Source organism: Durio zibethinus, chromosome 1, assembly GCF_047325235.1.
Source record: "Durio zibethinus cultivar Kanyao isolate XHJ-2024 chromosome 1, ASM4732523v1, whole genome shotgun sequence".
Classification (NCBI taxonomy): domain Eukaryota; kingdom Viridiplantae; phylum Streptophyta; class Magnoliopsida; order Malvales; family Malvaceae; genus Durio; species Durio zibethinus.
The window spans coordinates 32,317,656-32,345,484 of record NC_143162.1 but is presented as its reverse complement, the minus strand read 5'-3'; the positions used below and the strand labels follow the sequence as shown (position 1 = coordinate 32,345,484).

At 29.6% G+C, this 27,829-nt stretch overlaps 3 protein-coding genes across 8 annotated transcripts; 2 read left to right on the top strand and 1 right to left on the bottom strand.

Annotated features, from left to right (window-relative positions):
- Positions 1 to 488: 488 nt before the first annotated feature.
- On the bottom strand, positions 489 to 6,056 carry LOC111312354 (putative LL-diaminopimelate aminotransferase, chloroplastic). 6 transcript variants are annotated; one of them, XM_089765193.1, is made up of 12 exons: positions 5,076 to 6,056; positions 4,885 to 4,937; positions 4,377 to 4,640; positions 4,235 to 4,263; positions 4,060 to 4,127; positions 3,788 to 3,904; positions 3,634 to 3,696; positions 2,171 to 2,275; positions 1,984 to 2,034; positions 1,441 to 1,761; positions 1,140 to 1,346; positions 489 to 1,013 (listed from the first exon to the last, which is right to left on the bottom strand). In XM_089765193.1, exons 3-12 carry the CDS (start codon positions 4,475 to 4,477, stop codon positions 717 to 719), a joined length of 1,359 nt encoding a protein of 452 aa, XP_089621319.1. In that variant the 5' UTR covers positions 4,478 to 4,640; positions 4,885 to 4,937; positions 5,076 to 6,056; the 3' UTR covers positions 489 to 716. The 6 variants fall into 6 exon arrangements, with proteins under 6 accessions (XP_089621319.1, XP_089621317.1, XP_022768281.1 ...); XM_089765191.1 differs by having other exon boundaries at positions 5,522 to 6,056; XM_022912546.2 differs by having other exon boundaries at positions 4,401 to 4,640; positions 5,522 to 6,013.
- A 309-nt stretch (positions 6,057 to 6,365) lies between these two features.
- LOC111312355 (S-adenosyl-L-methionine-dependent methyltransferases superfamily protein) lies at positions 6,366 to 9,604 on the top strand. Its single transcript, XM_022912547.2, has 4 exons — positions 6,366 to 6,646; positions 7,339 to 8,452; positions 9,127 to 9,210; positions 9,350 to 9,604. The coding sequence occupies exons 2-4, from the start codon at positions 7,431 to 7,433 to the stop codon at positions 9,399 to 9,401; spliced, it is 1,158 nt and encodes a 385-aa protein (XP_022768282.1). The 5' UTR covers positions 6,366 to 6,646; positions 7,339 to 7,430; the 3' UTR covers positions 9,402 to 9,604.
- A 1,607-nt stretch (positions 9,605 to 11,211) lies between these two features.
- Positions 11,212 to 13,228, top strand: LOC111311263 (putative glycerol-3-phosphate acyltransferase 2). Its single transcript, XM_022910637.2, has 2 exons — positions 11,212 to 11,958; positions 12,064 to 13,228. The coding sequence occupies exons 1-2, from the start codon at positions 11,251 to 11,253 to the stop codon at positions 12,934 to 12,936; spliced, it is 1,581 nt and encodes a 526-aa protein (XP_022766372.2). The 5' UTR covers positions 11,212 to 11,250; the 3' UTR covers positions 12,937 to 13,228.
- The last annotated feature ends 14,601 nt before the right edge of the window (positions 13,229 to 27,829 follow it).

The window sequence follows — 27,829 nt, the reverse complement described above, 5'->3', positions numbered from 1 at the left end:
TATGTATACATATAGGGTGACAATATGCATCTCCCTAATACGTTAATAAACAATACTTCATCTTATTATAGGTTGAAATATATAATTAATATCGGAATCATAGTTAATCAAAAAATCATACTATTGGATTCAGATATTATTAAAATCGATACCAATACAATTGCTCATAGTTTGACATTAATTAAACTCTGGATTAGATGACATTACTAGTCCACTGCAAAGGAGTAAATACAACAATCCTTTCACTCATTTTAAACAATTTCTTTTTTCTTGAAGTTCAGTTAGCGTGAAGTTGAAATGCTTGGAACTTGAATTGGTACCTTTAGTCTTCTGCTTATTACTTAGGTTAGTTTTCCTCTTCAAATAATTTGCAACTAAAAAATGAAACCAAATGTTCAAACAAATTTCATATGGTTTCAGAGCGAGCTACGGAGTTGGGACAGTGCTACATGTACTCAAAACTTATTTTGCAATATAATTTTCAAAACTTATGCAGTAAGATAAGATTTTGAAATTACTTCAACAATGGAAATGTACTCAAAACCGTTGAACATATTCCCAGTCTACTGACCAGCAAAGAAGAAAAGCTTCAATATTTCCAGGAACATTAGGTGGACAAAGTTATAGTTATATTGATGTTGGTTTCCCTTTTTTTTTCCAAAGAAAATTGGACAAGGAGGCCCTCCCTCATCTTTGAGTCGGTGAAGGATATGAAATTAATCTATCGAAATTTTTTTCAGCCTCCTCGAAGCTTCTAATATGCGTTGTCTTTGACCAAATGCACTGACTCTAATATACTCTTCTCCACCAGGACCAAATCCCCTGCCTGGGACAGTCACTATGTTTGTTTTCTCAAGAATTTCACTGAATACATTCCAAGAACACAATCCTGGAAAGTGTACCCATATATAAGGTGCATTCTTGCCACCATAGACGCTCAAACCAAGTGATGAAAATGCATCAACAAGTATTTTGGCATTCTCCATGTAGTAGTCAATGACATTGCGTAGTGCCTGCACCCAGAAATAGAAAATTTCAGTTAATAGATGAACTTTGTCGTTGCAACTCATAGAAATTGCTCTTATTAGTAAATTTTAGTTCTGAAATTTTAATCAGACTCTTCGACAAAAGATTAGTACCTGGTAGCCATCTGTTGAAAGGCATGCTAGGCCACCGGCCTGAGCAATATTTGATGCGCCATTAAAGCAAGTGCACACAATGCGGTTGAAATCCTTTATAACGGGGAACCCGTTGGAGTACACCAGTTCTTCAGGGACCACTGTCCAGCCAAGTCTCACACCCGTAAACCCAGCAAATTTGGAGAAGGATGAAATTTCAATGGCAACCTGCATCACCAAATTTCAGTAGCCAAACAACCCTTCACATTAAATTTGCAGCAAATCTAGCTAATGAATAAGAAAATTAATAACAATGACTAACCTCTTTGGCACCAGGAATTTCAAAGATTGATCTGGGGCTTTCATCTGTAATATAAGCAGCATATGCAGAGTCATAAACTATTATTGACCCATTGGCCTTTGCAAACGCTACAAGCTGCTTTAGTTGCTGCCGAGTTGCAGCATGACCGGTGGGATTGTTTGGAGAACAAAAGAAAATGACATCTGTCCTTGGAGTAGTTGATAGGTCAGGAAAGAAATTATTCTCAGGCCCACAGTTCATGTAGATGAGGTTTCCATACTTCCCAGTTTCATCATCAAACTCGCCAGCTTGACCAACTATGACACTTGAATCAATATAGGCCTATCGCAAAATTTGGCCCATCAATGTGGTGGCAAAAGGGGTATAAATTATAAAGAATGATATCAATCAATCATTCTTGTCGCTGGGGTTCTGCTAAATTTAAAGATATCTACTTGCGTTTTATAACCAAAAACAAAATCCTAGTGTACTTAATGAAATGCTTCTTTTTAAGTATAATTGATTAAAAACAAAAATGGTAATTGAAAGCCCTGATAAGCTTACTGGAAACGATGGATCCTGCAAGGCCACTGTCACATTGGCTCCCAGAAGCATCTGCCATGGGAGAAAGCCAAGAAAAATTACGTCATTCAACATAAAGCCAACTAAAACAGAAAGCAAAGTGGTTAATCACTTGTTTTCTGATGATTTAATGAGTATGCACATTTCCCACATATACCAAGTTTCTTACCTGAAGGCGAGAAATGTCACATTGTGCACCATCAGATACAAAAATCTCATCAGCTTTTATACCCATATCCTGGTAAATTTTTCCTGCAATAGCCTTCCTTAGTGCCTGCAAAAAGTGAGGAAGATCATTTTATATTAGGCTACCTAAAGGATACAGGATGGTTAGCTGCTTAAAAACGCACTTCATTCACTTTTATGTCCCAGATTACCAGGGAAATAGAATCATTGAAGAATGCATACATTCATTTCACAACCCTTGAAATACTTTATGTTCAACAAACAGCTAAACACTTTCTCTGGCCAAAAAACAACATGTCATTCTTCCCTTTTTTAATTTCTTGACAAATAATTGATTGAACAGCAACTTTAGTTTGTACAATTTCACATGAGATAATGTTGATTAGCAGTGAAAAAGCTTTTGACAATTCAAATAAGTGGTCTTATCAAACTAAAGACCAGACCTATGTTTAATAAAGCTGTGAATGCAAAGTGGTGAAACAGGTAAAGAAAACAGAAGATATTATGTATTTTGATGCTCCGATAAGTATAAAAATTAGCTAAAAAAATGCAGTAGTACTCATATCTTGAAGTGGAATTATTAAATGTTTGTTCGTGAAAAAATTATACTATACTTCTTAGCAGGATGACTTCAATCAGTACTTGTATTTTTATCCCTGTGACGACTTCAATACATAATTAAAACATTTAATGTCGTCATCCTGAAGAATATATATGTATCTACATCATCTAGTTTTCATGATTTTGCATCCTTGTGATATAAATGAAGCATTCTCTTGTAAAATTATTGAATTACAAGTCCTTTAGTGGCCTAGACTTTTTCTGGTAACAAAGATGGTTCTTACACCATAACTTATTGCAATTTGATTTCTGATTATATTAAAGTTTCTTTTGGGATCCATATAAAACGATCAAGCTTTAATGTGTCTACCTATATATTTTACTGTGATGGATTTGTTATGATTCTGGCCATCAACCTAGTGCCACTCCAGCGACAATGGTTTTGACATATTGTTACCATTGATAAAGATGTCTCAACAAAATTAGGACACCGCCTCATAATTCATCTATGATAATACAAAAGAATTCTAACTCCAACCTTCTGGGCTTCATTAACTAGTCCTTTCTGCAACTGTCTCTGCCAATTTTATAAATCTTAAAAAATTAATAAATCATATCCACAAAAAGGTAGAAGTTAACAGATTGATCATCACATTTTGTAGTGATGGATACATGCAGGACAGTGGTTGGCAGATAATAGCAAAGAGAATCTAATGCACTATTATTCAATCAGAAATCCAGGTAAAATGCTCCTAATTAGTAATTACAAGGGTACAACCCTGGTAATTCATAATATAAAATGGTCAGTCATTGGCATTTCTTGCCAGCAATTGAAGTGAAAAAAAAAATAAAAAGGAAATGAAGAAATGAAAATGTCTTTAATACCATGTTGCCTTGCTCAGCCCCATATCCTCTATAACCTTGAATCGTCGATAGGCCACGTACTTGCTGCAATTGTAAACCAGGAAAAAAGGAAGCTTGAAAACATGAAGAAATGGGGAAGTATTTTAAGTACCACACCCAATTGGTTAATTAATACCTCAGCCATTGCTAGTGTTATGATGTCTGGTATAGGCTGTGTTGTATCACCAATACCAAGTCTTATTAAGCTTGCATCTGGATTCTTCTGCATGTATTCAGACTCACGCCTGGATATCTGAATATGCAAATATCAAAGTGAGTCAATTGAAGAGTCCGAAGAAGAATATCAGAGATCTAATCAAGTCCTACATTATAATAGTGATACTGCAAACATTATCATAGGAGGCAATATGGTGAAAACAAAGTAACAAAAATTTAGATGCAACCAACCTCAGGAAAAAGATATCCACTTCGTAGTTTCTCCAAGTTCACATTTCGTGGGACCTTTGTGCAATCACCTACAATGATATCGAATTCAAACTTGGTAATTAGTGTGCGTTTCTCTGTATTACACTTGGTAAAACAGATTCATATCTACATCACTTTAAAATGTTAAAAGACTTACCAATTGTCGTCCCGGCCTTAGAATTTGAACTGTAAATTACAAAAAAGAAAAGAATGGAAACAAATAAGTGCCATGCAAAAAGATATTGCTTATAAAAATTAACTAGAGGAATAGTAGTGAAAAAAAAATGATATATAAGGACCATTTCATTAATGTACTCAATAACCTGCTCCAACTTTTTTTAGGTTGTAATAACACCGCGCAAGGTATGCAAATGCTTGATAAAAGCTGAGAATGATACATTGTTCTGTTTCAGATTTCGGTTCAATAGCTAAACTGGAGGCTTTGTTATAAGAATAATGGCATTTACAATGCCTATATATAGTTGGCTGTTTGTTGGGCACAGGCTCACTGAAAACATGCGCAACCGGGGACCACCTCAGTTGTGGATATGCAACAGAATTTCCTAGAAACAAACAAAAAAATGAGATCAATCTGCTCACGCCAGCCATCAAAGGTTTCTTCTCGATCTCTTCTTTTTTCTTTTGTTTTAGTAACATTATTCTCTGAACATCACATATATATGCATTTAGCCATTTAGCTTCACAATTGATTGCATGAAGTACTGTTTTTTTCCACACTACTACATCATACAAACTTAATGCTTTTCCAATGCAAAAACTTTAGCCTGGAAGATTCCTTGAACTTACCTCGAATTTCAAGTGTCCCATTATGAACCTCATATTGGCATGGTCTAACTTTTCTACAAAAAGAAAGAAAAAGTCATACCATTTGCAGTGAGACTATATGCATGGTTGATCAGTTCTGTTTAACAAGAAAGAATTATTCAGCCACATGGCACAAAAACAATTCAACTGTAAGGGACCAAAAGCAAAAATACCATGACACTGTCAACTGATGAATAACTGGCTGCTAGAGGACATTAAAAGGAGTTGTGGAGCAGCTAGATTGGACCAAATTATCTTGAACATAAGCGGAACATTTTCCATTCTGATGCTGACTTTGCGTTAATACATTCACAAACGAATCGATCAATCTAACATCTAAGTGATTTAAACATTGGAATTGGATTCATGCATGTATATATTAAGAATTGCGTCCCCTCAAGCAACTTATAACGAATTGAAGCTACATTGGTCTGACGGTTGCAAGAAAATAGACCATTTAAAAAGCACATATTCCCCCTTCAATAAATTTCTTATTAACAACCGAAGAGCCACAGATAATACTTCAACATACTGGATTAAGCAAGATATTACAAGAAGATCAGGACAGCTTGGTGAAAACAAGAGAAAAGAAGAATGCAGAATTTATGATCTGATGGACCTTAAGCAATGCCTTCCAAGTTCCAAGTCACCGTCACTTTGGAATTTTATCTCATCTCTGAGCCTGGAAAAGTCGGATCCTTGCCATTTTCCATTTCAGCACCCATGAAAGTGTAATGAGAATGACACCCAAGTTTATCATTTGTTAAAAACTATACTCAAATTAAAGTTTAAGGTGCTATTAAGTGAAAGGTTGAAGACAAATTTTTATTCATCAATTAGCATATTCCTCGATCCTCATCCCTCAGCTCAAATCAACCAACATATTCAATATCATAATTTCTTTTTGCCATTAGTTATCAGATAGCAATCGCAAGTTCGCAACCCATCCTTCAATGAATTCCAAGTTGGACTGTCAACTATATATGCCTGCCCTATTATCATCCGATACAAAAGTCAAAAGAAAGCAGCGGTAGTTTACCTGGCGACACGATCAAGCTTCCTACATGAATTTCGCCTCCTGAAACACATGTTTAATTTATGCTCACTTATAATCACCAACTGCTACTATATAGGGCAATATATATAGAAAGATATTTTTTCTGTCTTCCTCACGTTTCCATTATAGATTGATACACTAAATCTTAATTCAAAATACCTAAAATAAAAAATACTTTAATCACTGTTCCTTATTTTGTTTATTTCTTTTATACTTAAACTGTTATGATTTGATCAGACTGATGTCTTAATTTGTTTGTTTTACCATCAAAGGCTAACTACATATATTTCTTAGTCAAAATATTAAAAGCGTTCTTGAGTTTCCTAACGGCCTTCTTATTTTTTGTGTTTGATATTGAATATTGAAGTATCAATTTGATTTGAAAGAGTCAGACAAAATGTGTCTTTTACTGAGAAGTTGATTGGAATGAATTTTGTAATTTCAAGTAATAATAGGAAATCAACGCTCATTTTTGTTACTAACAATTATCATTTCCGCATATAATAATATTGCAACAATTTGAAAAACAAAAGAATAATCTAATGGCCAATATTAAAGAGTTCACGCTGGTTATCATAGACATGTCCTCCTCCTAATATTTCTCCATAAAATTATGTCCGTAATTCTCAAATATCGCCAAAATCCCCACCGCTCTAATCCTTCTCTCCTCCGTCTCCACCGCATCAGGTAAGCCGCTATAATCTCTTGATAAAAGAGTATTAATTCTTTTTTGATAAATAATTGATGTTTATTTTTAATGTTTTTCAGTAATACTCTATATTTTTCTTAAGCTCTGTTTTCTCTTCTTAGTTATATTGATGAGAATATATGATTGAATTTTTTTTATTTCTTTTTTGTTAAGCCAAAAAAAAAAAAGAATAGTAATTTGGTTGAAATTCTGTAAAGCAATGTGGGTGCAATAGGTTATTGCTAGTTTGGTATAATGCCCCTTCTTAGTTTTCTATATATATGAAATTAGGGTTTGTTTTAATTAAAGTTTAAGAGTGCATTCATCGGAGAAATGTTCAAGTTGTTGATTTTATCTCAATGCGTATCTTTGTTTCTTCTGCTGTATTAAACTTGATAGAATTAATCAGCTGAAGAGCGCGAAATAACATTGCTGAATTTCAAACAGATGAGTTAGTTAAAATTGTGTGTTTGTTCTTGCCTGGATGTTGCTTTTGTGTTTGGAATAGCATTTTAGAACCATCACATTGATGTTGCGTTTAATAATGTGTCCTAATCCCCTGCTGTAGATAACAGATTGAGATTTATGCTAAATGTTCTTCTAAGATTTTGTAGTGTAAAACACATGTTTACAGTTTACACTGTTTCTTATGTTCGGATTGAGTGTGTTTTGATATATGGTTTTTGCGCAGGTCAAACCTGCTTAGGCACAATGCTTAAGACTGATGGTTCTTATTTTTAATTCTCTGAGAGCTGGTAGATACATCCATTGATATCACGGCACATGCACTCTATCCCTTGTAATTTTAGTGTATTTGGTTATCCAGTAATTTCCAGCAGTATGAAGGAGATCAAAGTAAAAGATGCTTCTACTTTGTGTACTCTTCTACCTGATGGAGAACCCCATATCCAGCAATCTGTGTTTGTAGGTGAGGAGCAAAGGTCCTCATCTATAAGTGTGAAATCTACCCCTGAATTAGAAAAGAAGTATGTCCATTGTGTTTATGATGCTATCGCCCCCCATTTTAGTTCCACCCGTTTTGCTAAATGGCCAAAGGTTTCTGCTTTCTTGGAATCTTTGCCTACTGGCTCTCTTATCTTGGATGCAGGATGTGGAAATGGGAAATATCTAGGTTTAAATTCCAGTTGCTATTTTATAGGATGTGATATAAGTGCTCCGCTTATCAAAATATGTGCCGATAAAGGGCATGAAGTTTTGGTTGCAGATGCTGTTAATCTTCCTTACAGAACTAATTTTGGTGATGCAGCAATCTCTATTGCTGTGTTACATCACTTAAGTACAGAGAATAGGAGAAAGAAAGCAATTGAAGAATTAGTACGAGTCATCAAAAAGGGCGGTCTAGTTCTAATAACCGTTTGGGCTGTAGAACAGGAGGATAAGTCATTACTAACCAAATGGACTCCACTTACTGAAAAATATGTAGAAGAGTGGATAGGACCAGGTAGTCCTCGTGTTCGTGGCCCTTCTGCCTTCACTCTAGAAAGCATTCCTGAAACTGAGGAAAATGGTTTGGGTGGGCACACAAAAGATTCTAGGGAGAATACTGAGAATATGCACCAATCGATGTGCTTAACCCCTGAAAACAAAGATGATTCATTGGTTTCTAAAGATGGAAGTAATCAACAGGAATATTTTGTCCCTTGGCACTTACCATATCATCGTGCTGAAGTTAGTGGTGCTTCTGCTGGTGCTCTTGCAAATGGTCTGGCAAAGAAAGATGATAAGAAGGGTGCTGTAGTATACAACAGATATTACCATGTGTTTGGTGAAGGCGAGCTTGAGAGGTATGCAATATCTTCGTTGCAAGTTTTTGCATTTTTATTTATCCATTCATTTTCTGACATATTATCCAATGATTGTGCTGCACATGGGGCGAACCTCCTCCCCCATTCAATTGACTCTCCAAACTGGGTTGACTGTGGCTTCTGTCTTCTAATCCTATATGTATGATGTGATTGCTGAAGAATTTTACCTAGTAACTGTTGTTTTCAATATACTTAATTTTACTAAGCCAATCGGACAAGATATTTTAAGACAATAGTGGAAAGTTTTTTGAACCAACGGCCCATTTCAAGTAATAAAAATAATCTTTTTTATCTACCCCCTTGGTTCAAGACCAAGTTGCTTGCCATGAACTTAAGAATGTGGCTTAAAGTTATGTTCCCAGTAGTAATTTCTTGTTGCATTTCTTTGCATCTAGGGGATGGAAATGGTTTACAACAGCCGAAACTGGAAATTGATAACTGCATTAGGAGTTTATGTCAAAGGGATTTAGATGATTTAGGTTAAGAAAGGACATTGTCAAGCATATACTTTTGATCATAATAAGATCTATTAGTTCCTTTGTTGCTTTCAGAATACAATATTGAGGTTTGATGATTGGAATGTAAATTACATATTGTCATATACACTGCAGATAAATATTTTCTGCTCATTTACTTCACATCAATTTGTGCAGGTTGGTATCTGGAATGGATAATGCTGTGATCATTGATAAGTTTTATGACAAATCAAACTGGTGCATCATTCTTGAGAAAACCTTGTAAGGCTAAAGAATTGCATTACTTCAATGGATCTTAGTGGAATTAGTATCAAAGAAAATCGGTTGTTGCTTTTCAGTGGCAGCCTTTTGCACACACTTCATGGTTGAGGTTAAAAAATTTGTCTTTACCCGTATGCAGACTGGGTTTAAAACATTTACAGGATAAGGATACTTCACCATCTCTTATATAGCAACAGAGGTGCTTGATCAATATGGCAAAAGACGAACTCAAGAGATTCGGCCAAAGAGATTGATTAATCAACCTTTTTTTTTTTTCCAGTGTACAATGTGTTGGTATTGCTGAGGCATGTATTTCTTTTCTAAATGAGGAAAAATAGTGAAGAATTCTGTTTACAGGTTTCTGATTGTGAGTTTATGGTTCATTTCGGATTTACTTGTTCATATGTGCTCCATGCAAATTGAGACTGCATTAAAATGATAAGAAACCAGCAACGTGAGTTGCCTGGAAACATACAGAAAGTAAAGAATGATCATTGAATCATATTTTGTAAATTCTATTACTAAAATAAACTAGAAATTTAAGTTTTAAGAAAGAAATTAGGAAATGCAATTGACTTGTATCCAATACACATAATTTTAGGTTCATTTTAGTTGAAGCCAACAGGAATAATCCACATTGAAAATTTTATTTTTGGTTGGAGGTTCTAGCCTTGATTGTCTTGAATTTAATGCTATCACCTAAGTTTGATGTGATATGACTATCAAGAAAAGAAAAAGAATCATAACATATGATTTGTTTTTCAAGTTCTAAAGAATTTATGCTTCCCAGACAAGTATAAAGGAAAATTGTGATTTTCCTTTTAGTTTATCTTTTTATATTTATCATTGTAATTAAAAGTCCAGCTTTGAATTAAAAGATAACTTACTGAGAAAAAAAGCAATCAGTTGAAAAGTACAGTAACGTTATTTATTGCCTGTATCGATGTATATGTACGGAGAATTATAGTGCTTTAAATTAGTCACAACAACTTTTTTTTTTTTTTGTTTATTCTTGTTAAATTCAACAAACTGAAAGTTTAGTTCAACAAAATTGAAATATGTACAAAATTTACATTTATCAAAAGCAGATTTAATAAAATGGAAATGAGGACAAAAATTTGATTTAGCATTAATGATTGAAAGCACATTCGTCAGTTATAGGAGGCTTATCAATCTACCACCGAATTCTTGAAGTAAGCAAGTTCGAAATTCATCAATTACATCAACGCTCATGGAAAATGATTCTTTAACAAACTTAATAAGACAGATGGATTGGCGTGTACAACAAGAATATCTTCTATTTGTGATATTTCAAGTTTTCAATCCTTCATTATTCAATGAGCCAAAACACAGCAAATGCTCATTCCCCAACTCCCTCTAGTTTGGAAGGAAGTTGCCTAAGTAGTTAATTAATAACATGAGAATTGAGACTTCTATTAAGATTTTCAAGAAAATCTCCTTGAGCATTAATTGATTTATAGACATGGGATGTCTTATTTTGGCACATATTATATTTTTATATATTTTTCAGGAATTTTTATAATTATTATTGAATACAAATTAATAATTTTTTAAATATTTGAAGATGTCACGAACTCTTATTATTAAAATTAAAAATTTAACATTCTACAAATAAATCATATGACTATTAAAGTATACAAACTTAATAACATGAAACGAGCAAAACAGTGCCTCCGTTTCCTTTTATTTTTTTGCCTTAAAGTTTGTTAGTTTATGTATAAAGTCCTGCAAGAGCAGGGGTGCTGGCTGGTTTACATCAATTTTCAAAGGTGGGCATGGCCAATTAGTGCTGTGGGACAAGTTTGGGTATGCTCGAAGTCTTCCTAGTACATTTTCACTTAAATTTAGCTAATTATCTAATCCTTTATCAATACGCAATCAGAGTATCAAGAATGGCCACGGTTAGAAGAATTAAATGAGCCATTGTGGCATTCACTATCTTAAACCCAACGAATAACAATACTCGTTTACTATAAATTTTCAGCCCTTTGTCACATTGTAAGCAAACAAAAACAAAAAATGGCCAAGGTTAGGAAGCTCTTCCCCCCACTAAAGGTTCTTTCGTTATTGTTTGAAATCCTGCTTAAAACAACAGGGAGGCTGCCCTATCTAAGGTTCAAAGTCAGCAATGATGCCCCAGCAACCCAATTCAAATATCTTAAGCACTCTTCATTTGTGCATAGAACGGATGAGGTTGCAAACCAGACATTGGTTTTTCACTTGGAGGGTGCACTTTTGAAGTCATGTTCACAGTTTCCTTACTTCATGCTGGTGGCTTTTGAAGCTGGAGGGCTCTTCAGAGCTCTTTTCTTGCTTCTTTTATACCCTCTTGTTTTGTTGGTTGGCAAGGAGCTTGGACTGAGGATTCTGGTTTTTGTAAGCTTTGTTGGTATTAGGAAGGAGAAGTTTAGAGCTGGGACTGCCATTTTGCCCAAGTTCTTCCTGGAAGATGTTGGTTGTGAAGGTTTTGATCTAGTGATGAGTTTTACAAGAAACGTAGCGGTGACTGGAATGCCTAAAATCATGGTTGAAGGGTTCTTGACAGATTACTTGGGAATTGATGCTGTTGTTGCAAGAGAGTTGAAAGAATTCGGCGGATACTTCCTGGGTTTAATGGAGGAAAAGATGGATGCTGGACTCGTTATAAACCAGAAAATAAGTACTCAAAATATTGGTTTAGGTTGCTTCAGAAAATCTCATGATCAGAAAATTTTCTCTCATTGCAAGGTTGGTAGCGTTCCTACTCTCAGCCCCTTTTCCTTTTTCTCTTTAATTTTTGATTTGTTCATTTATTTATGAAAGGAGTATGAACAGAAATCTGTGTTGCAACAGGAAATTTACTTGGTGACAGAGGCAGAAAAGAGGACTTGGCAAGTCCTCCCAAGGAATAGGTACCCAAAGCCATTAATCTTCCATGATGGGAGGTTGGCTTTTAGGCCAACCCCATTAGCTGCCTTTGTTATGTTCATTTGGCTTCCATTTGGCTTCCTCTTGAACATCACCCGAATCATTATTTTCTCATCATTTCCTTACAAGTTATCTATGCCTTTATTGGCCTTGTCTGGGGTGATAAATACCATTTCGGAAGCAGAACCTCGCATTGCTTCAATTAATGGTGAAGAAAAACCAGGAGGCATGCTCTACGTGTGCAACCACAGAACTTTACTAGACCCCATATATGTAACTACCGCTCTCATGAAGTCTGTCTCGGCAGTCACCTATAGCATTAGCAGGTTCAGTGAGTTAATTTCCCCTATCAAGACGGTCCGGTTAACAAGAGATCGAGAGAAAGATGGGAAAATGATGAGGAAGCTTTTGAGCCAAGGTGACCTGCTGGTTTGCCCTGAAGGAACCACTTGCAGAGAACCCTATCTGCTAAGATTTAGTCCACTATTTGCAGAGATGACTGATGAAATAGTTCCTGTAGCTATAAAATTGGAGGTTAGCATGTTCTATGGATCAACAGCTGCCGGACTCAAATGTTTAGACTCAACATTTCACCTCATGAATCCAAATCCTATGTGCTTTATCAAGATTCTTAACAAGTTACCAACTTGGCAAACACACAATGCTGGAGGGAAATCAAGATTTGAAGTTGCCAATCAAGTGCAGAATCAGATTGCAACAGCTTTAGGATTTGAGTGTACCGACCTTACAAGGAAAGACAAATATGCAATCTTGGCAGGTAATGGGGGAATCGTATAGGATGCCAGGACAGCAATACAAGAAACATTCTCCCAAATTTCATTTGAGCATAAAACGTTTCCAGGAGAAACAAGTTTCCTGTTTATAATACTTAAAGATGTAGCTACTGAGTGTAAGCCCCGCAGTACTTATGATCTAGTTCATTGGACAAGAGCTTCAAGCATGAAAAGAATAAGCTTGGATGATTAAGCTTATTTCAGAATAGGAAAATTTGTGAATCTTAAATGTAAGTAGTGAATTTCGATTATGTTATACAAAAAGCGAAATAAGCGACTAAATATGAGGGTTTAAATATTTGTTCCAATCCCTATTTCTTAAGAAAAAATAAACTGGCAGCACATAACCTTCCCTCTCATTTTGGCAAGCAATTTCAGATAAGATTAAAGTTTCATTTGGATAAGCGATAAGATTAGTTTCAATAAGATTAAAAATAGTAATGGTGATAAGATTAATTATTGTAGTGATAAGATTAAAATTTGTGGTGAAATATGTGTTTAATGTAAATGCAACAATGACTGCAAAATCAAGTGTAATGAAAATAAAAAATTATTATTAAAAATATTAGATTAAATTGATATATAATAAAATTTATAATATATGATTATTTTTATTTCAAAATAATAATTTTTTTTTAAAAATTAATATATTTGTATATCTTAAAAGAGAAAAATTAATATTTATTTATATTAATTTTTCTCTTTTAAGATATACAAATATATTAATTTTTTTAAAATTTATTATTTAAAAAAAATCATATATTATAAATTTTATTATATATCAATTTAATCTAATATATTTAATAATCATTTTTTATTTTTATTACACTTGATTTCACAGTTATTATGATTACATTCAAACACATCTCTCATCGTTGATTTTACTCGTACCGCTATTATATCAATCTCATCACTACAGTAATTAATTTTACTTTTATTATTAATTTTAATCTTATCAAAATCAATTTTATCGTATATCCAAATGAACCTAAAAGTAAGTCATTTCCAATTGGATTTTGGGACATATGCATACCTCTACCTCTTTCTTGCCAGAATCCATGATTACTTGTGCACCACGTTACATTCTTGTTGCTTTTAAGTCTTCCCAACAATTCAAGCACTTCAGATTCTAAATTCATCTTAAAACTAATCTTTTCAAGCATCATATATTCTTAATATACTAGACGGGGTGTTTTACATATGTACATATATATATATTCATTATTTTCACTCACCTATCATTTTTGTTTATTTTATAAAGTTTATATAAAATACAAACGCGATTATAATGAAATAAGTCGAACTATGAATAAGATGATTTAGAAAAATGTTGTAGAAGAATGCATCAAAGGGTTTTATTGAGAGTAATTTACCATCCAAGATTTGATTATGATGTGGTCGATTGTATTAACCTTGGTCTTTCATCTATTGATCAAAGATTGCAATGCCAAAGGCCTCCATCGGCTATCCGCTCATTGTCAATCTTCATGAATAAGCAGCCTCAAACATAAGCCGGTTTGCACCACAAAGCATTACAAAGCAGATCAGAGTCTTGGTAGTTTGTAGCTAATTTATATATTTCAAAAGAAAGAGCCATCTCATTCATTTAATCAGTGGAAGCAAAAGGTCAAACTAAACTAATCTATCTTCTTTCTTCATTTTCCTCTTCTATCAAAAATAAATGATGATATTTGAAACAAAAAAAAATCAAATTATTGGCTTATAAACAACTGAAGAAGAGTTTTTAACAGTATAATTTGTTGGTAAAACGATAAACTTAGCTGATGGTTATGATTCAATTCTTGTAAAAGCTTTATTTTTTTTTACTACTTTTTCTTATTCTTTAAAAGTTATTGCCGTTTTTTACTTTGTCATTCATCATGGTGCGGACTGTGGATTATCATAATATGAAAAAGAAAATAAAACCTAAAAAAATGGCCACATTTGGGGTAAGTCCAAAAGAAAAAAATTATATTGGTAAATAGCAATGGTCAATGTTTCCAAAAGGAAAAAAAAAAGGTTTCAAGAGTGAGATAAAGACAAATTTGTTGTTTCAATTCGGACAATAAATCTGTGTTACATATTATTAAACATAGTGAGAGTGAAAGGTGTGTTTTTCTTGAATGAATATATGTAGAAGAACACATGAACAAAGCCATCATCAACTATTAAAGTGATGTTAGATATAAGTACTATTAAAGTGATGTTAGATATAAGTGGTTATATGGGTACGAGTTAGGCAGTTAGCTTGAAGTGTAATCAAATATTAAAAGGTACGCGAACTTATTTCTATGATTTCATATTTTTTCAATTTGGTTTATGTAAATTTGTAAATTCAACTATAGAACTTCAATTCATTGTACTTCATATGATTCCATGTTTTTTAATAATACAATTCAATACATATTTAATTTATACAAGTGGTGCATTGTATCATGTATACAAGTCAAAATTGTATCGTTTACATAAGTTCAAATTTGTTCAATTTATACAAATCAACAATTTTACAAAATGCCAATGTAACTCAACAATACAAAACAAAATACAAAATGCCAATATAATTAAAAAAATTTTACAAAATGCCAATATAATTATAATAACAAAACTAATATGATCCATTACAATCTGTAATTATAATATTTAAGCTGTCAACCATATCCATAAATGAAAAATAGTAACTAAACAATACATAATATATGAATGTTGTCAAGAATACAAATAAACTACATATGTCTTAGAAGAGGAAAGTGAAATGATGGTCGATAGATATTAAATTCATCTAATTGCTTTCATATATAATCCTATCTAAATTAATGTGATAGTGTAAAGAAGAAATCAACTTTGTAAGTATCCCTCGAGATATACTCACCAGTAAAAAGCATTTTATCTTGAGAGAAATCATCTAGTTATATTATTTCATTGAAAAACGATATTCATCTATTATTGCTCTCGATTTCTTTCTTGAAAAAAGATAAAATGCCTTTGATTTTGCTTGCTGCCTCACAATATGCAACATCGATATAGGCTATTTGTTTAACCAAATAAACTAATCCAATATCGCTTCTTAAATGTTTCTTGTCTGACAACGTTCTGGTTGTGGTTGAAGTTGCCACACAAGCTAAACTTATTTCTTTTTCACCCTCTAATATCTCCCCCTCATGTGCATTGTCAAGCTCATTCTCATGGCAGCCAAAGCTAAACCTATAAAAATGGCCACATTTTGGGTAAGTCTAAAAGAAAAAATTGTATTGGTAAATCCAAATGGCCAGGGTTTCCAAAAGAAAAAAGGTTTCAATAGTGAGATAAAGACAAGTTTGTTGTGTCAATTCAGACAATAAATCTATGTCACATATTATTAGACATGGTGAGAGTGAGAGGTGTTTTTCTTGAATGAATATATATAGAAGAATTCATGGAAAAAGGCCATCAACAACTATCAAAGTAATGTTCGATATAAGTGGTTGTATGCGAATGAGTTAGGTAGTTAGCTTGGGGTGTAATCAAACTTTAAACAGTATATGGGTACTTACTACTAATAGTATTTAATCAAGATTTATATGGACCACCAAGTATGATGTTAAAAATTTATTGTTCAATCATGATTAAAAGTAAAAAATATTACCATGAAAGTATTTTATATACATAAAATAAGTATGCATTTTTACTTAATAAAATAAAATTAAGAACTGATTTATATTTTTAAATAAGAGATTATATTTAATATGTTATAAGTATATAAATTTTATATATTGTTAATGAATCATATGATATAATCATATTTTATATAAATATTGTCATAACATGTAGGTCTGTAAATCTATCGCTAGACATTGACTTAGGGAGTCACCACCAATTTTTTTTTATTTAGGTGTGATTAACTACCTAATTGAATTTGTTCTATTTTAAAAAGATGTCCCAAGCTTAACTCATGTATTTTTAAAAGATAGATTCAATGTTTATAAAACCAGAACTAGGTTTGAAAATGCGGTTATGTGTAAGAAATGTTATAACACCCTCACAACGCCCATCAAATGATAGTGTTAGCTTGATTTTGTGTTATCCATTGAGTCTTAAAAAAATGACTCCAATATTTTTGGCAAAAAATTAAAAGAATTTTCTCACATGAAAAATATATAAGAAAACTATTGTTTTTCTTGTAGAGACTCTATTATTGAATTATTTAACATTAAAAATTAAATTCTAAAGAAAAATTGATACTTTAACTTTTTCCTAAGAATTCTTTTTTATTTTTATTTTAAGAAAAAAATTGATGCTATATTTAAAAAAATTTTGATACTTTAACTTTTTCTCAAAATATTTTTTGAAATATTTTTTATTTAAGAAAATTTGATATTTCAATTTTTCCTCAAATAGTTTTTGAAATATTTTTTATTTAAGCAAAATTGATATTTCAACCTTTCCTCAAACATTTTTTGAAATATTTTTTTATTTAAGGAAAATTGATAATTCAATTTTTTCTCAAAAAATTTTAAAAATTATTTTTATTTAGGAAAAAATTTAACCTTTTTTTTTTAAGATTATTTTTTTTATATTAAAAACATTCATCCTCTAAGCAAAATGATCAACAATAGTATTAAAATAAAAATTTTACCAATTATTGGATCAAATCCAAGTTGAAATCCAAAAAATTTAAGTTTGGAATAACCTAATCTAGATTTTGATCTAGACTTGAAAAAAGAGGGCTTGTTGACTTAGGCTCATGAATGGGCTCAAACTTATTCAAATGGCATATGGGCTGAGAGATTGGACTAGACCATGGGCTAGCATATAAGCTGGTAAGTAAGTTAATCTCCACGATATCACTTGCTTTATGGCCAGAAAACTTTGCTAAACTTTGCTTTCTGTCTAGTTCCATTTTCTTTTATCTCTCCAATTCTATTTCTTAGCTTTCTCTAGAACCCTAAAGATTCCAAAATCAATACCAAATATTAGCAAACCCAAACTTCAAATTTTAACTGCCTTCAGTCATTTCCACCACAGTGGGCTTCCATTAGTCATTGAAAATTGCCTTCTTTGGTCTACAAAAATCTTTTCACTTGTCGCCCAAATCTAAAGTCAACGTTGCAACCTTCTACCTTATTTGAAACTTCAAAAAAATATCTTAAGACCTCAAAGCTATTGCCAGAGCCCTTATTTTTTCTTTATTGCTTGGTGCTTATCTTCTCTATTATTGGAATCTTGGGCTAATTGTAATTTTTTCATGCATTGCTGTCTACAAAGGCATTATGAGATTTGGGTATTTATTGAAATTGTTTGACTGTATATGGTGACTTGAGGTTGGTTAGGAAAGATTTTTGGCTGTTGATTGTTAGTAGTGGGTGATTTGCTTGTATTTTGCTTAAAACTGAGTTTTTTGACTTATTGGATTTTGTGCAATGTCTTGATTCTAGAAGGTATGTTTGCAAATGGTGTGGGATAATTGTGATTTTATGGTATTGAATATAGTGATTTAGTGATTAAGCTGCTGGTCACAACGATTTCAATGATGGTAGGATTAAGTAGTTTGGTGGTGATAGATTTTTGGCCAGTGGCTTTCTATCTACCTGTGTTTTCTGCTAGACTATTTTTTTTTGTGATTTTCTCTTTATGAATTTTTTTTCTATTTGAATGTGCTATGTTAATTGTTGGAGAAAGTGAGGTGTGGATTAGTGTTATTAAAGGTTGTGGTTGCAAATGACAATCATACATGATGGAAGGCTTGGTGGCTATGGTTAAAGGATGAACTGTTTGGCAATACTCTGGTAGATTAAGGACTCGTGTGGTGCTTTTAATGGTGGTGACAATATGGTAGAGAAAAGAAGGAAAATGATGATGGAGCTGTTGTTAGGTTTTTCTCTGTATTTATCACCCTCATTGTTTTTGCCCTAAACAACAATTTATATATTATGTTAAAGATAGGATTTCAATTCAAAAAATTAAGCATCCTATCACCTTCAATTTGAATTTTAATTTCAAGAAACACTAGATTTCCAGGATTTAATCCAAACTCTAAATTTCAAACACCAACTTTTATCACTTGCTTTATTTTTTTTTATTTCAAGAATAATAATAAAAGCAAAATTAAATAAATAAAATAATAAACCAAATGGATTAGGTCCAACGCCTAAATAACTTGAGTATAAATGTATAAAAGCTAAAACCTCAAAAAAAAAAAAAAATCTGATGTGGATAATCTACATTTTTTATGTGTAGCCAATCTAAAAAATTGACGTATGTTCTCTAATAAATATATTTTAATAATTAAAAAAATTAAATTAAATAAATTTATTTTTATTTGCCTTAAGTTATTCTTAATTCAATTTATAAACAACGTAATAAAAATTTAATTGCCATCATTAATACAATGAATAATTTTGTTAAAACTTTTTTCAATTATAAATATTCAACTTTGAATTACATTTGTGTTAAAAATATTCACTTTCCAATATTCAATTCTTCTTGTTGAGATGTGAATAAGTTTTCATTGTCAATCCACTGTTTTTTACATTAACTTTCCAAGTAATTAATGTAATTTTGATATTTAATAAGATAATCTATTAACCTAAATAAATATATAAATCATTTAATATCAGGAATTCAATTAAAAATAAAATGCTTAATTATTTTTAAACATATTTTTTGCTATATAGTATATATATATACTATATAGGCTTTTTTTTTTTTTTGTAGGAATCATACTACAAGTGATTAATTACAATATAAAATATTTTAATTTGAAGGCATAATTTACTAATAATCAAAAGATTTTTAAAATATAAAATGTAAACTTTTCAAAATAAAAGCTTAAACATGCTGATAATTAAATAAACCATTATAATTAATTTGCTTAAATTACTTCAAAATTTTCAAAAGTTTCCCTATTATAAATAGGGAATTACCTTATATAAAATTGTTTAAACGTTTATCAAAACTTTTCAAATGCATTTGTTTAGTTGTGATTAGATAAATCTCTACTCAAAAAATTTCATTGAATCTTTTATACAGCAACCAATTATTTTTATTTTTAGTTATTTTTAATTTGATTTAGTTTTTCAATCACTATTAACAATAAAAATGTATTGTTTTTACCTTAGGTAGTATTTCACGTTTGTTACTATTTCTCGTTTGTTTACTTTTTTCAACTAATAAATGTTTCTACTTTATCATATTTGGTATTACTTCTTTTTTGTTTATTTTTTATGCATATTCAATTAAACTCCATTTATAATTTATTCATTCTTAATGATCTTAAATTTTTTACTTTTCCATTGACTTGAATTTCACACCGACATGAATCTCTTTTTAATTTCAAAATATTTTGTCTAAAATTTTATAATATGGCAAGATAAATATCTCACATTCCATGAAATAAGAAAGAAAATATAGATTTTTTTTTTGTTTTCGCTTTCCGATTTTACTTTTCATTTGTAGTTTTTTTGAACATTTTATTTAATTATGTTTAATATATGCAGTTTTATTCTATTATATACATTATGTTTAATTTGCTTTGCATAAATTAATAACACAATTTTTTTGGTATAACAACATAATTTTAAAATTAAGATGTCAATTGCTTTCACTTATGTGCTCTATGAATGGATATTTTTTGTCAACAATTTTGTCATGACCAACTATTTGCTAATGGTTAATTTAATTGCTATTAAATAAAAGAATTAAATAAGAAATATGTGGTGTGTTTAATGTGTGTTTTCTAATATATGCATCATTGTTTGATGATTTAAAGATTTTAAAAATAATAACTTAGACAATCTTGCTATTTAATATCCAAAATGATATATAACAAACAATTAAATAAATTTTATTATAATGAAAATTGTTAAAAGATAAAAGTAGCTCTTTTTTTTCAATTTTATGATATATAACAAGATAAATTATACAAGTTTTAAGATAAGTGATGTACTTATTTTCACCAAATAATTCAAAAACATTGATTCAATATAATTTTATATTCAAAATTTTATCATGCACATTCTTTTTGACAATATTTGTATTCTAATTTTTATATTTCAATTCATACAATTGCACGTACTAAAAATATATTGTGAAATAGGTGTTCAAAACAATTCCTTTTTCTTATTCAATTAATTATATTAAATTTGTTAAATATTCATGTTATAATTTCTCTAAAAAATGTGAATAAAAATTATATCTGAAAAATATTTTGGACAACTTTTCTAATTTTGAAGAAAACAATGAAATCTTAAAATAAATAATTGATTTTCATTTCCAATGATTTTTTTTCTTATAACCGTATGTTGACTTAAAGCATTTTAATGATTTTCTTAATTAGGTCAATCAAATACTAATTTTAATTGAAAGTTTACTAATCAAATAAATATGATATTTGTTTTAATACGTAATAATTGTTCCACTTTAATATCTTTTGAAAATTTATGTGTTGTATTTTTAAAGATAAAAAGTAAATTATAAATTTATAATAAAGAGGTGATAAGGATGAATATTAAATTACTAATTTATAGATAACAACAAGTTAAGTTATCCTAAGTATACCATTATATATATGTGCGTATGTGTGTGTATATATATATATATATATACCGGAAAATCAATTCACGCTTCACTACGAAATTAATAAAAAAATTTAAAATCTACATTATATAATCCAATATTAAAAATATAATTATCAAATATAAAAGAATTTACATAATGCAGTATTAAAATATTAAATATAAAGAGTTAAGTTCAAAGTTTAAAGCACAAATAATATATTCAAATGATAGTTTAAGGAAACGTTAATAATTTTGATAAGCAACGAAAAACAAAAGATATAAATCTCAATTAAAAAATTTATATGATATCTTGCTAAGCAAAATAGGTCTAATTATTTGTATTCAAATTCTTCATACCCTACACATCATCAAAGTGATAAAAAAATTTTTTACCAAAAATATGATTTTTATTCATAAAAGAGTCTTACACTTGAAGCTAAATTAAGACCTACAATATAGGGATAAAGCTCTAGAAAAACATAATCTATTAGAAACAAATTCAACCAAAAGAAAAAAATAAAACCTTTCAACCTAAATATAAAACATATTAATCTTGTTAACACCCCAATTAGCCAAAGAATTTGTAATGAGTTTACTTCTCTTAAACTCAACCTTTCTAATCTCAACGCTAAATTTACTTATTTCATCGAAAGATTAACACTCCTTCCAAGATCACAAGTAGCTTCTTTGATGGCAAAAATCTTGGCATAATTTCTTTCATTGTTTTTTAAAAGACTTGTCCTATATATTAGAATCTCATTATAATTGGCCAAAATCTCATGGTAAATGTTTTAAACATCTGCTATTATAATTCTAAAAAGGTTGTTTACCCTTTTAAATTTTTTTTCTTAAGTTCAATCATTCTGCTTTTAATATCTGAAATGATTTTCTCATATCCATACTTTTTAACTTTGTCTTTTGTCTTTGAAAATTTTAAACTTGCAAATACAAAGCAAGATGACTGCAAATGATTCTATAAGTTAACACACCAAAGCATATCTTTAAATTGAGAAAATGCTATGTCATAATATATAGATATGGGGATCTATCATTAGACATTGATTTAGAAGTCACCACAAATCTTTTTTGCTTAGGTGCGATTGATCACCTAAAAAATCTATCCTTTCAATGAACACCCAAGCTTGACTAATAGTCCTTAAAAGAATAAGTTTTGGTCTATTATCAGAACAGGGTTCGAGAGTACGATTACGTGTGAGAAATGTTATAGCAACCTCATAACGCCCATCGAAAAATGGTACCAGCTTAATTTCATGTTATCCAATAAGCCTTAAATTTTACAAAGTAATTAATTATTAAAAATTATTCTTAATTAACTCCAATACTTTTTATAAAAAATTAAGAAAATTTCTCACCTCAAGTATGCAAGAAAACTATTGTTTCACTTATCGAAACTCCATCGTCAGATTATTTATCATTAAAAAAAATTTTCAAGAAAAGAAAGAAATAAAAGAAATAAAAAAAGAGGAATAATGATTCAACTTTTGATATAAATCTTTTTTTCATTTTATAAAAAAAAACTCATTTGCTTTTGTATAAGAAAAATTGATATTTTCAATTTTTCTTTAAAGCATTTGGGAGTTTTTATTTTAAGAAAAATTGATACTTTCAATTTTTTTCTCAAAATATTTTTCTTAATAACTTTTATTTTAAAAATTTTATTTTCAAGAAAAATTGATATTTTCAATTTTTTCCTAAAAATATTTTTTTAACTTTTTTATTTTCAAGGAAAATTGATACTTTCAACTTTTTCCTAAAAATATTTTTTAAAAACCTTTATTTTTAAGAAAAATTGATACTTTCAACTTTCCCCAAAAATGCTTTTAGGAATTTTTATTTTAGAAATTTTATTTTTAAGAAAAATTAATACTTTCAATTTTTTCCTAAAAATATATTTTTTAACTTTTTTATTTAAAAAAATTGATTCTTTCAATTTTTTCTCAAAAATAATTTTTTGAGAAATTTTATTTTAGGAAAATCATTAAAAAATAAAAATAAAAATAAAAAATTAAGGAATACCAAATAATTTTAATTTAGAAATAATAATAATAAAATTAATTAATTAATTAAAAAAAAATCTGAGAACGGCTCTACTCGGCTTGAGAGATAGAGGTGGCTCAAAGGGGTGGCTCGACGGGAAACGGCTTAGCTCGACTTGGCTGAAGCCCAAGCAGAGACACGAGTCGCTGATTTGGGTCGAGCTACGGGTCAGGTTGGATCTTGGCAAATGGTGCGGATCCTAGGTTTATTAACGGTCAAAATGACATCGTTTTATGCTACTATAAAAGGTTAACTTCAGCCTTTTTCAGCAGAATCATCTTCATCCCTCTCTCTACTTCTCTTTTTTTCTCTCTCTCTCTCTCTTTACCCCCTCAAGAACACCAGTTGAACTTTAATCAAATTCTGTAAATTCTTGCCAGAATTTGAGTTATTCGTCGAAAGTTCACCGAAAAGTTGATCTGTTCTTGGAAAGTTATGCCAAAAATTGAGTAACTAGCCAAAAAATTCAACCGATGCCAGAAAAGTCACCCAAAAATTTAAATCTCACCAGAAAATTCAACCAAAATTTGAAATTTTCAAAAATTTCCCAGAAAAAAATCACCAAAATTTTTTTTAAAAATCTAAAAATCGCTCATAAACATTCTAAACGCCCTTTTTTTTTGTTCTTTCTCTGTGTGTCCTTTCGGTGTGTGTTTCAGCATCTATTTATAGAGATTAATCAGAAGAGCTTCTAATCAATCCTAACTCTTTCTGTGATTAGGATTCAATCTTTGAATCCAATCCCAACCCTATCAGCTCTCAAATTCACGACAAAAAAGTTTTTTCTAAAACAATAATAATTAAAACCAAATTTAGAACAGATAAATCAAAATAAATAATAATAATAATAATAATTAAAAATGAAAATGAGCTCATCTTACCCATTTAGACCAAGCCCAATTAATCTAGGCTTAGACCAAATTGGATGTTTACAAACTAAATTGAAAAAATTATGAAAATGCACTCAAATTGAAACCTCAAACTTATTATATTAAAAAGCCCATTGACCATCAAATAAATAGAAAAATGTGTTAGGTACATAATTGGAAATGGGCACAGTTTTATCAGTATCTCATACAAAATAAATGTAGAAATCATTGTCAAAAAGTATTTTGAAAGATTTCACTTTTCCAAAAATTGAGTTAGATTTGCAAGGATTCTATTAGCGAAATGAAATAGAAATAAAAGAATGGTTGTGAATCTTTGGATTTTTCGGGACAATTTAACCATAGAAGATGAAACATCGTTGCTTTGTAAGAAAATCAACAAATCCAAATCATTTTTTAAATTAATGAAAGAAGTTTCTTCTTAGTGCTCCTATTAAAATGCCTCAAACTTAAAAAAAAAAAAAAAAAAAAAAAAGCTCTCACAAACAGTAACTCAAGGAGAAACAAAATAGGGAGATGGAAGGCTATGAATGGTTGGTTTATGCTTTAAAAAGACAAATGAATGTAATTTTGTTCTTATCCTAAAAGGCATACATGTGTATCACCATTGATATTTTGATCTTATCCTTTATCTATGGAAACTTAAAAATATTATTAAAAAATTATTAAATTTTTTTAATGTTTTAAAATGGACAATTCACACCAATAAAAACTTAGAGATAAAATTATGTAAGTTATAATATTTTATTTAAATATTAAATTTGAGAATGAGTTTAAAAGTCATAATGATTGATAAGATATGTTCACATTAACATGTGTGCATGCCTATTGTTATTAGCATATGCTTTTCTTTTATTTCCATTAATTATCTGACAGTTTGAATGCCTTTTTTCTCTAATGAGCTGATTGTATCTACCCCTATTATCTCCCACAATAATTACTTCTGAACGTAAACTTTACTTTAATAAAGACAAATGAGATAATTTCATTCTTATCCTAAAAGGGACACAGATTTCTTACAAAAAGTGTTTGAACTTATCCTTTGTCTGTGAAATTTCAAAATTATTATTAACAAATCTATAAATTTCTTTTGTGTCCTAAAGTGGACACTTGTTGCTTAGGTAAAAAACCTATAGACAAATATATATGGAGGTAGTGATCGAGTTAAATAAAAAATGTTTTATACCTTTTTACATTTTTTTTATCATTAATTTCAATGAATTTAAGGGATGAGAGAGATAAGTCTAAAAAATGATTTAATCTTATTCCTTGGATCTATTGAAATCAATACTTAACTAAAAGTATAAAATTAAAAAATTTTATATTAGTGTAAGTTCATCCCTCTTCATATACATATCTAACATACATATATTTTCATCATTTGTTGTTTGGAATTGTGACATGTGGATTGTCATATGAGTAGTCTTCATTTGCCATGTAGGATCATTAAGTTGCCATATATTCATTTTAAGTTGCTAAGTCATTTAAGCTTAATTCTCCATATTTTTTGTCTTTCATCTTTTAGGGTTTAGAGTCAAGAATGCTTCATCTTTCATTTTTAATCTACTACCTCATTATTTATATTACTCTTTCATTTATTTCAAAAAAATTTATTTTATTTCTTTTTTCAAGAAACAATGGATCTTTTTTACAGTTTAAGAAGAGATGAACTTACATTATTGAAATTCTTTATGTAAGTAATCGATTGTCTCCCCTACTCATTATCATTTATTTATTGTTTTCAATTTTCATTCTCCAAAAAAAAAAAAAAAAAAACCTATTCATCTAACCTTTTATTGTAAGTATAAATATTTGTTTTACTTAATTTTTTAAAAAAATTTATTCTCTATATTAAAAGGTTTATTGGATACATTCATCTATATAAGTGATTTTTTAAACAGATATTGGTTGCTAAATTCTAGGCCATAACTTTTTATCTCCAAATTCATTTATGTTTTTTGCATTTGGTTTTGAAAAAAAAATTTTTTTTTTCTCCCTTTCTATTGAAACTTGAAAATAGAACAATCTTCCCTTTGTTTGAATAATCCATTTGAACAAAAAAAAAATCCATAATTTTAGATGAAATCATTAAATTTAAAATTTGATTAATAATTATCTCGTCACCTGATTTTCATTTAAGTTATTTATAATTTCTCCTGTAATGCAGCTATTTTTTTTTCTCAATTTTATTGTTGCAATATATATTAAATAATAAAATCATAAATTGCTACAACACGTAGGTTGCTATCTTTTATATATATATATATATATATATATATATACATACATATATTTATATATATACATATACAACTCTTATTACAAAATGAAATTTCTAACATTATATATTATTATGAAAATTCAATTTCTTATCAACGTTATAAATATACTATTTTTTAAAATAAAAATTGTTTTTTTAATAAATAATCTTTTACTTTTTTAGTAGTATTTTATGTAAAAAAAATATGATTGATTTGTTTGCCCATGCATAACACGAGTTTAAAATTTATTAATAAGTAAATATTAATTCTTAAAATAAATATACAAAAAAATTAATATATTTTTTAAAAAGCCTACTCATTAGTGAGGTGCAATAATCTAATTCATCTCATTAATGTAACAATATTATCTGATTCACTAATAGTATATGAAATTTACACATTAATAATGCATCAAATATAAACTCATAAATAATTACATGTTCAAAATAAAAATAATTGATCGAAAAGAAAATGAAATGCCATATGAATCTATTTGAATAAACAGTAAAATTAATTTGGATGAAATTAAAAATATCAGTAAAAATAAAATTAATTATTATAATAATAAAATTAAAATTAATAATAAAATATATATTTGATTGCAAAAGCAACAACGATAACATAAATTATAGTGAAAAAAATAATTATTAAAAACATTAAAGTAAAAATTATATTACCAAAAATTTTAAATTATTTAACATTTATAAAATTAATTAAAATTTTATTTATTATAATAAATTAATAAAATTATTTTGTAATTTTTAAATAAAAATAAAAAAGTTAAACTATAAGGTTATTTTTGACTTTGTAATATAAAATAAAAGATGAAAAAGGAAACAAAAAAAAAATGAAGACATGCATTTTTCAACCGGAGCTAAAATCATCAATGAAAAAACGCAACCAATCACGATACTACTTTGACATCCAAACACCAATGACGGGCGCAAATTTTTTTTAGCAACTGCACCTCCAGTGGAGGACTGGAGGTGCACTTGAAACCAAATGAGACCTAAGTGGTTGCAGTAAAAAGCCTAAACAGATAATCACATCATCGAGCTATTACTTCTGAACCAAAGAGACATAAGGCCAAATGACAATAAGCTATGATCCATTTCAGACTATCTTCGCTCAAGGCACATGTTGGTTACACTATGATCATA

Bases quoted from the DNA above. Each gene is read 5' to 3' on its own strand.
- LOC111312354 (XM_089765192.1), bottom strand. From the start codon at position 4,477: ATGTATCATTCTCAGCTTTTATCAAGCATTTGCATACCTTGCGCGGTG. The intron at 2,276-3,633 runs GTATTAAAGACA...CACTTTTTGCAG, and splicing joins GGGCTGAGCAAGGCAACATG to GCACTAAGGAAGGCTATTGC. The intron at 1,762-1,983 runs GTAAGCTTATCA...ATTTTGCGATAG, and splicing joins TGCAGGATCCATCGTTTCCA to GCCTATATTGATTCAAGTGT.
- LOC111312355 (XM_022912547.2), top strand. From the start codon at position 7,431: ATGCACTCTATCCCTTGTAATTTTAGTGTATTTGGTTATCCAGTAATT. The intron at 8,453-9,126 runs GTATGCAATATC...CAATTTGTGCAG, and splicing joins GGTGAAGGCGAGCTTGAGAG to GTTGGTATCTGGAATGGATA. The intron at 9,211-9,349 runs GTAAGGCTAAAG...ACCCGTATGCAG, and splicing joins ATCATTCTTGAGAAAACCTT to ACTGGGTTTAAAACATTTAC.
- LOC111311263 (XM_022910637.2), top strand. From the start codon at position 11,251: ATGGCCAAGGTTAGGAAGCTCTTCCCCCCACTAAAGGTTCTTTCGTTA. The intron at 11,959-12,063 runs GTTGGTAGCGTT...GTGTTGCAACAG, and splicing joins AAATTTTCTCTCATTGCAAG to GAAATTTACTTGGTGACAGA.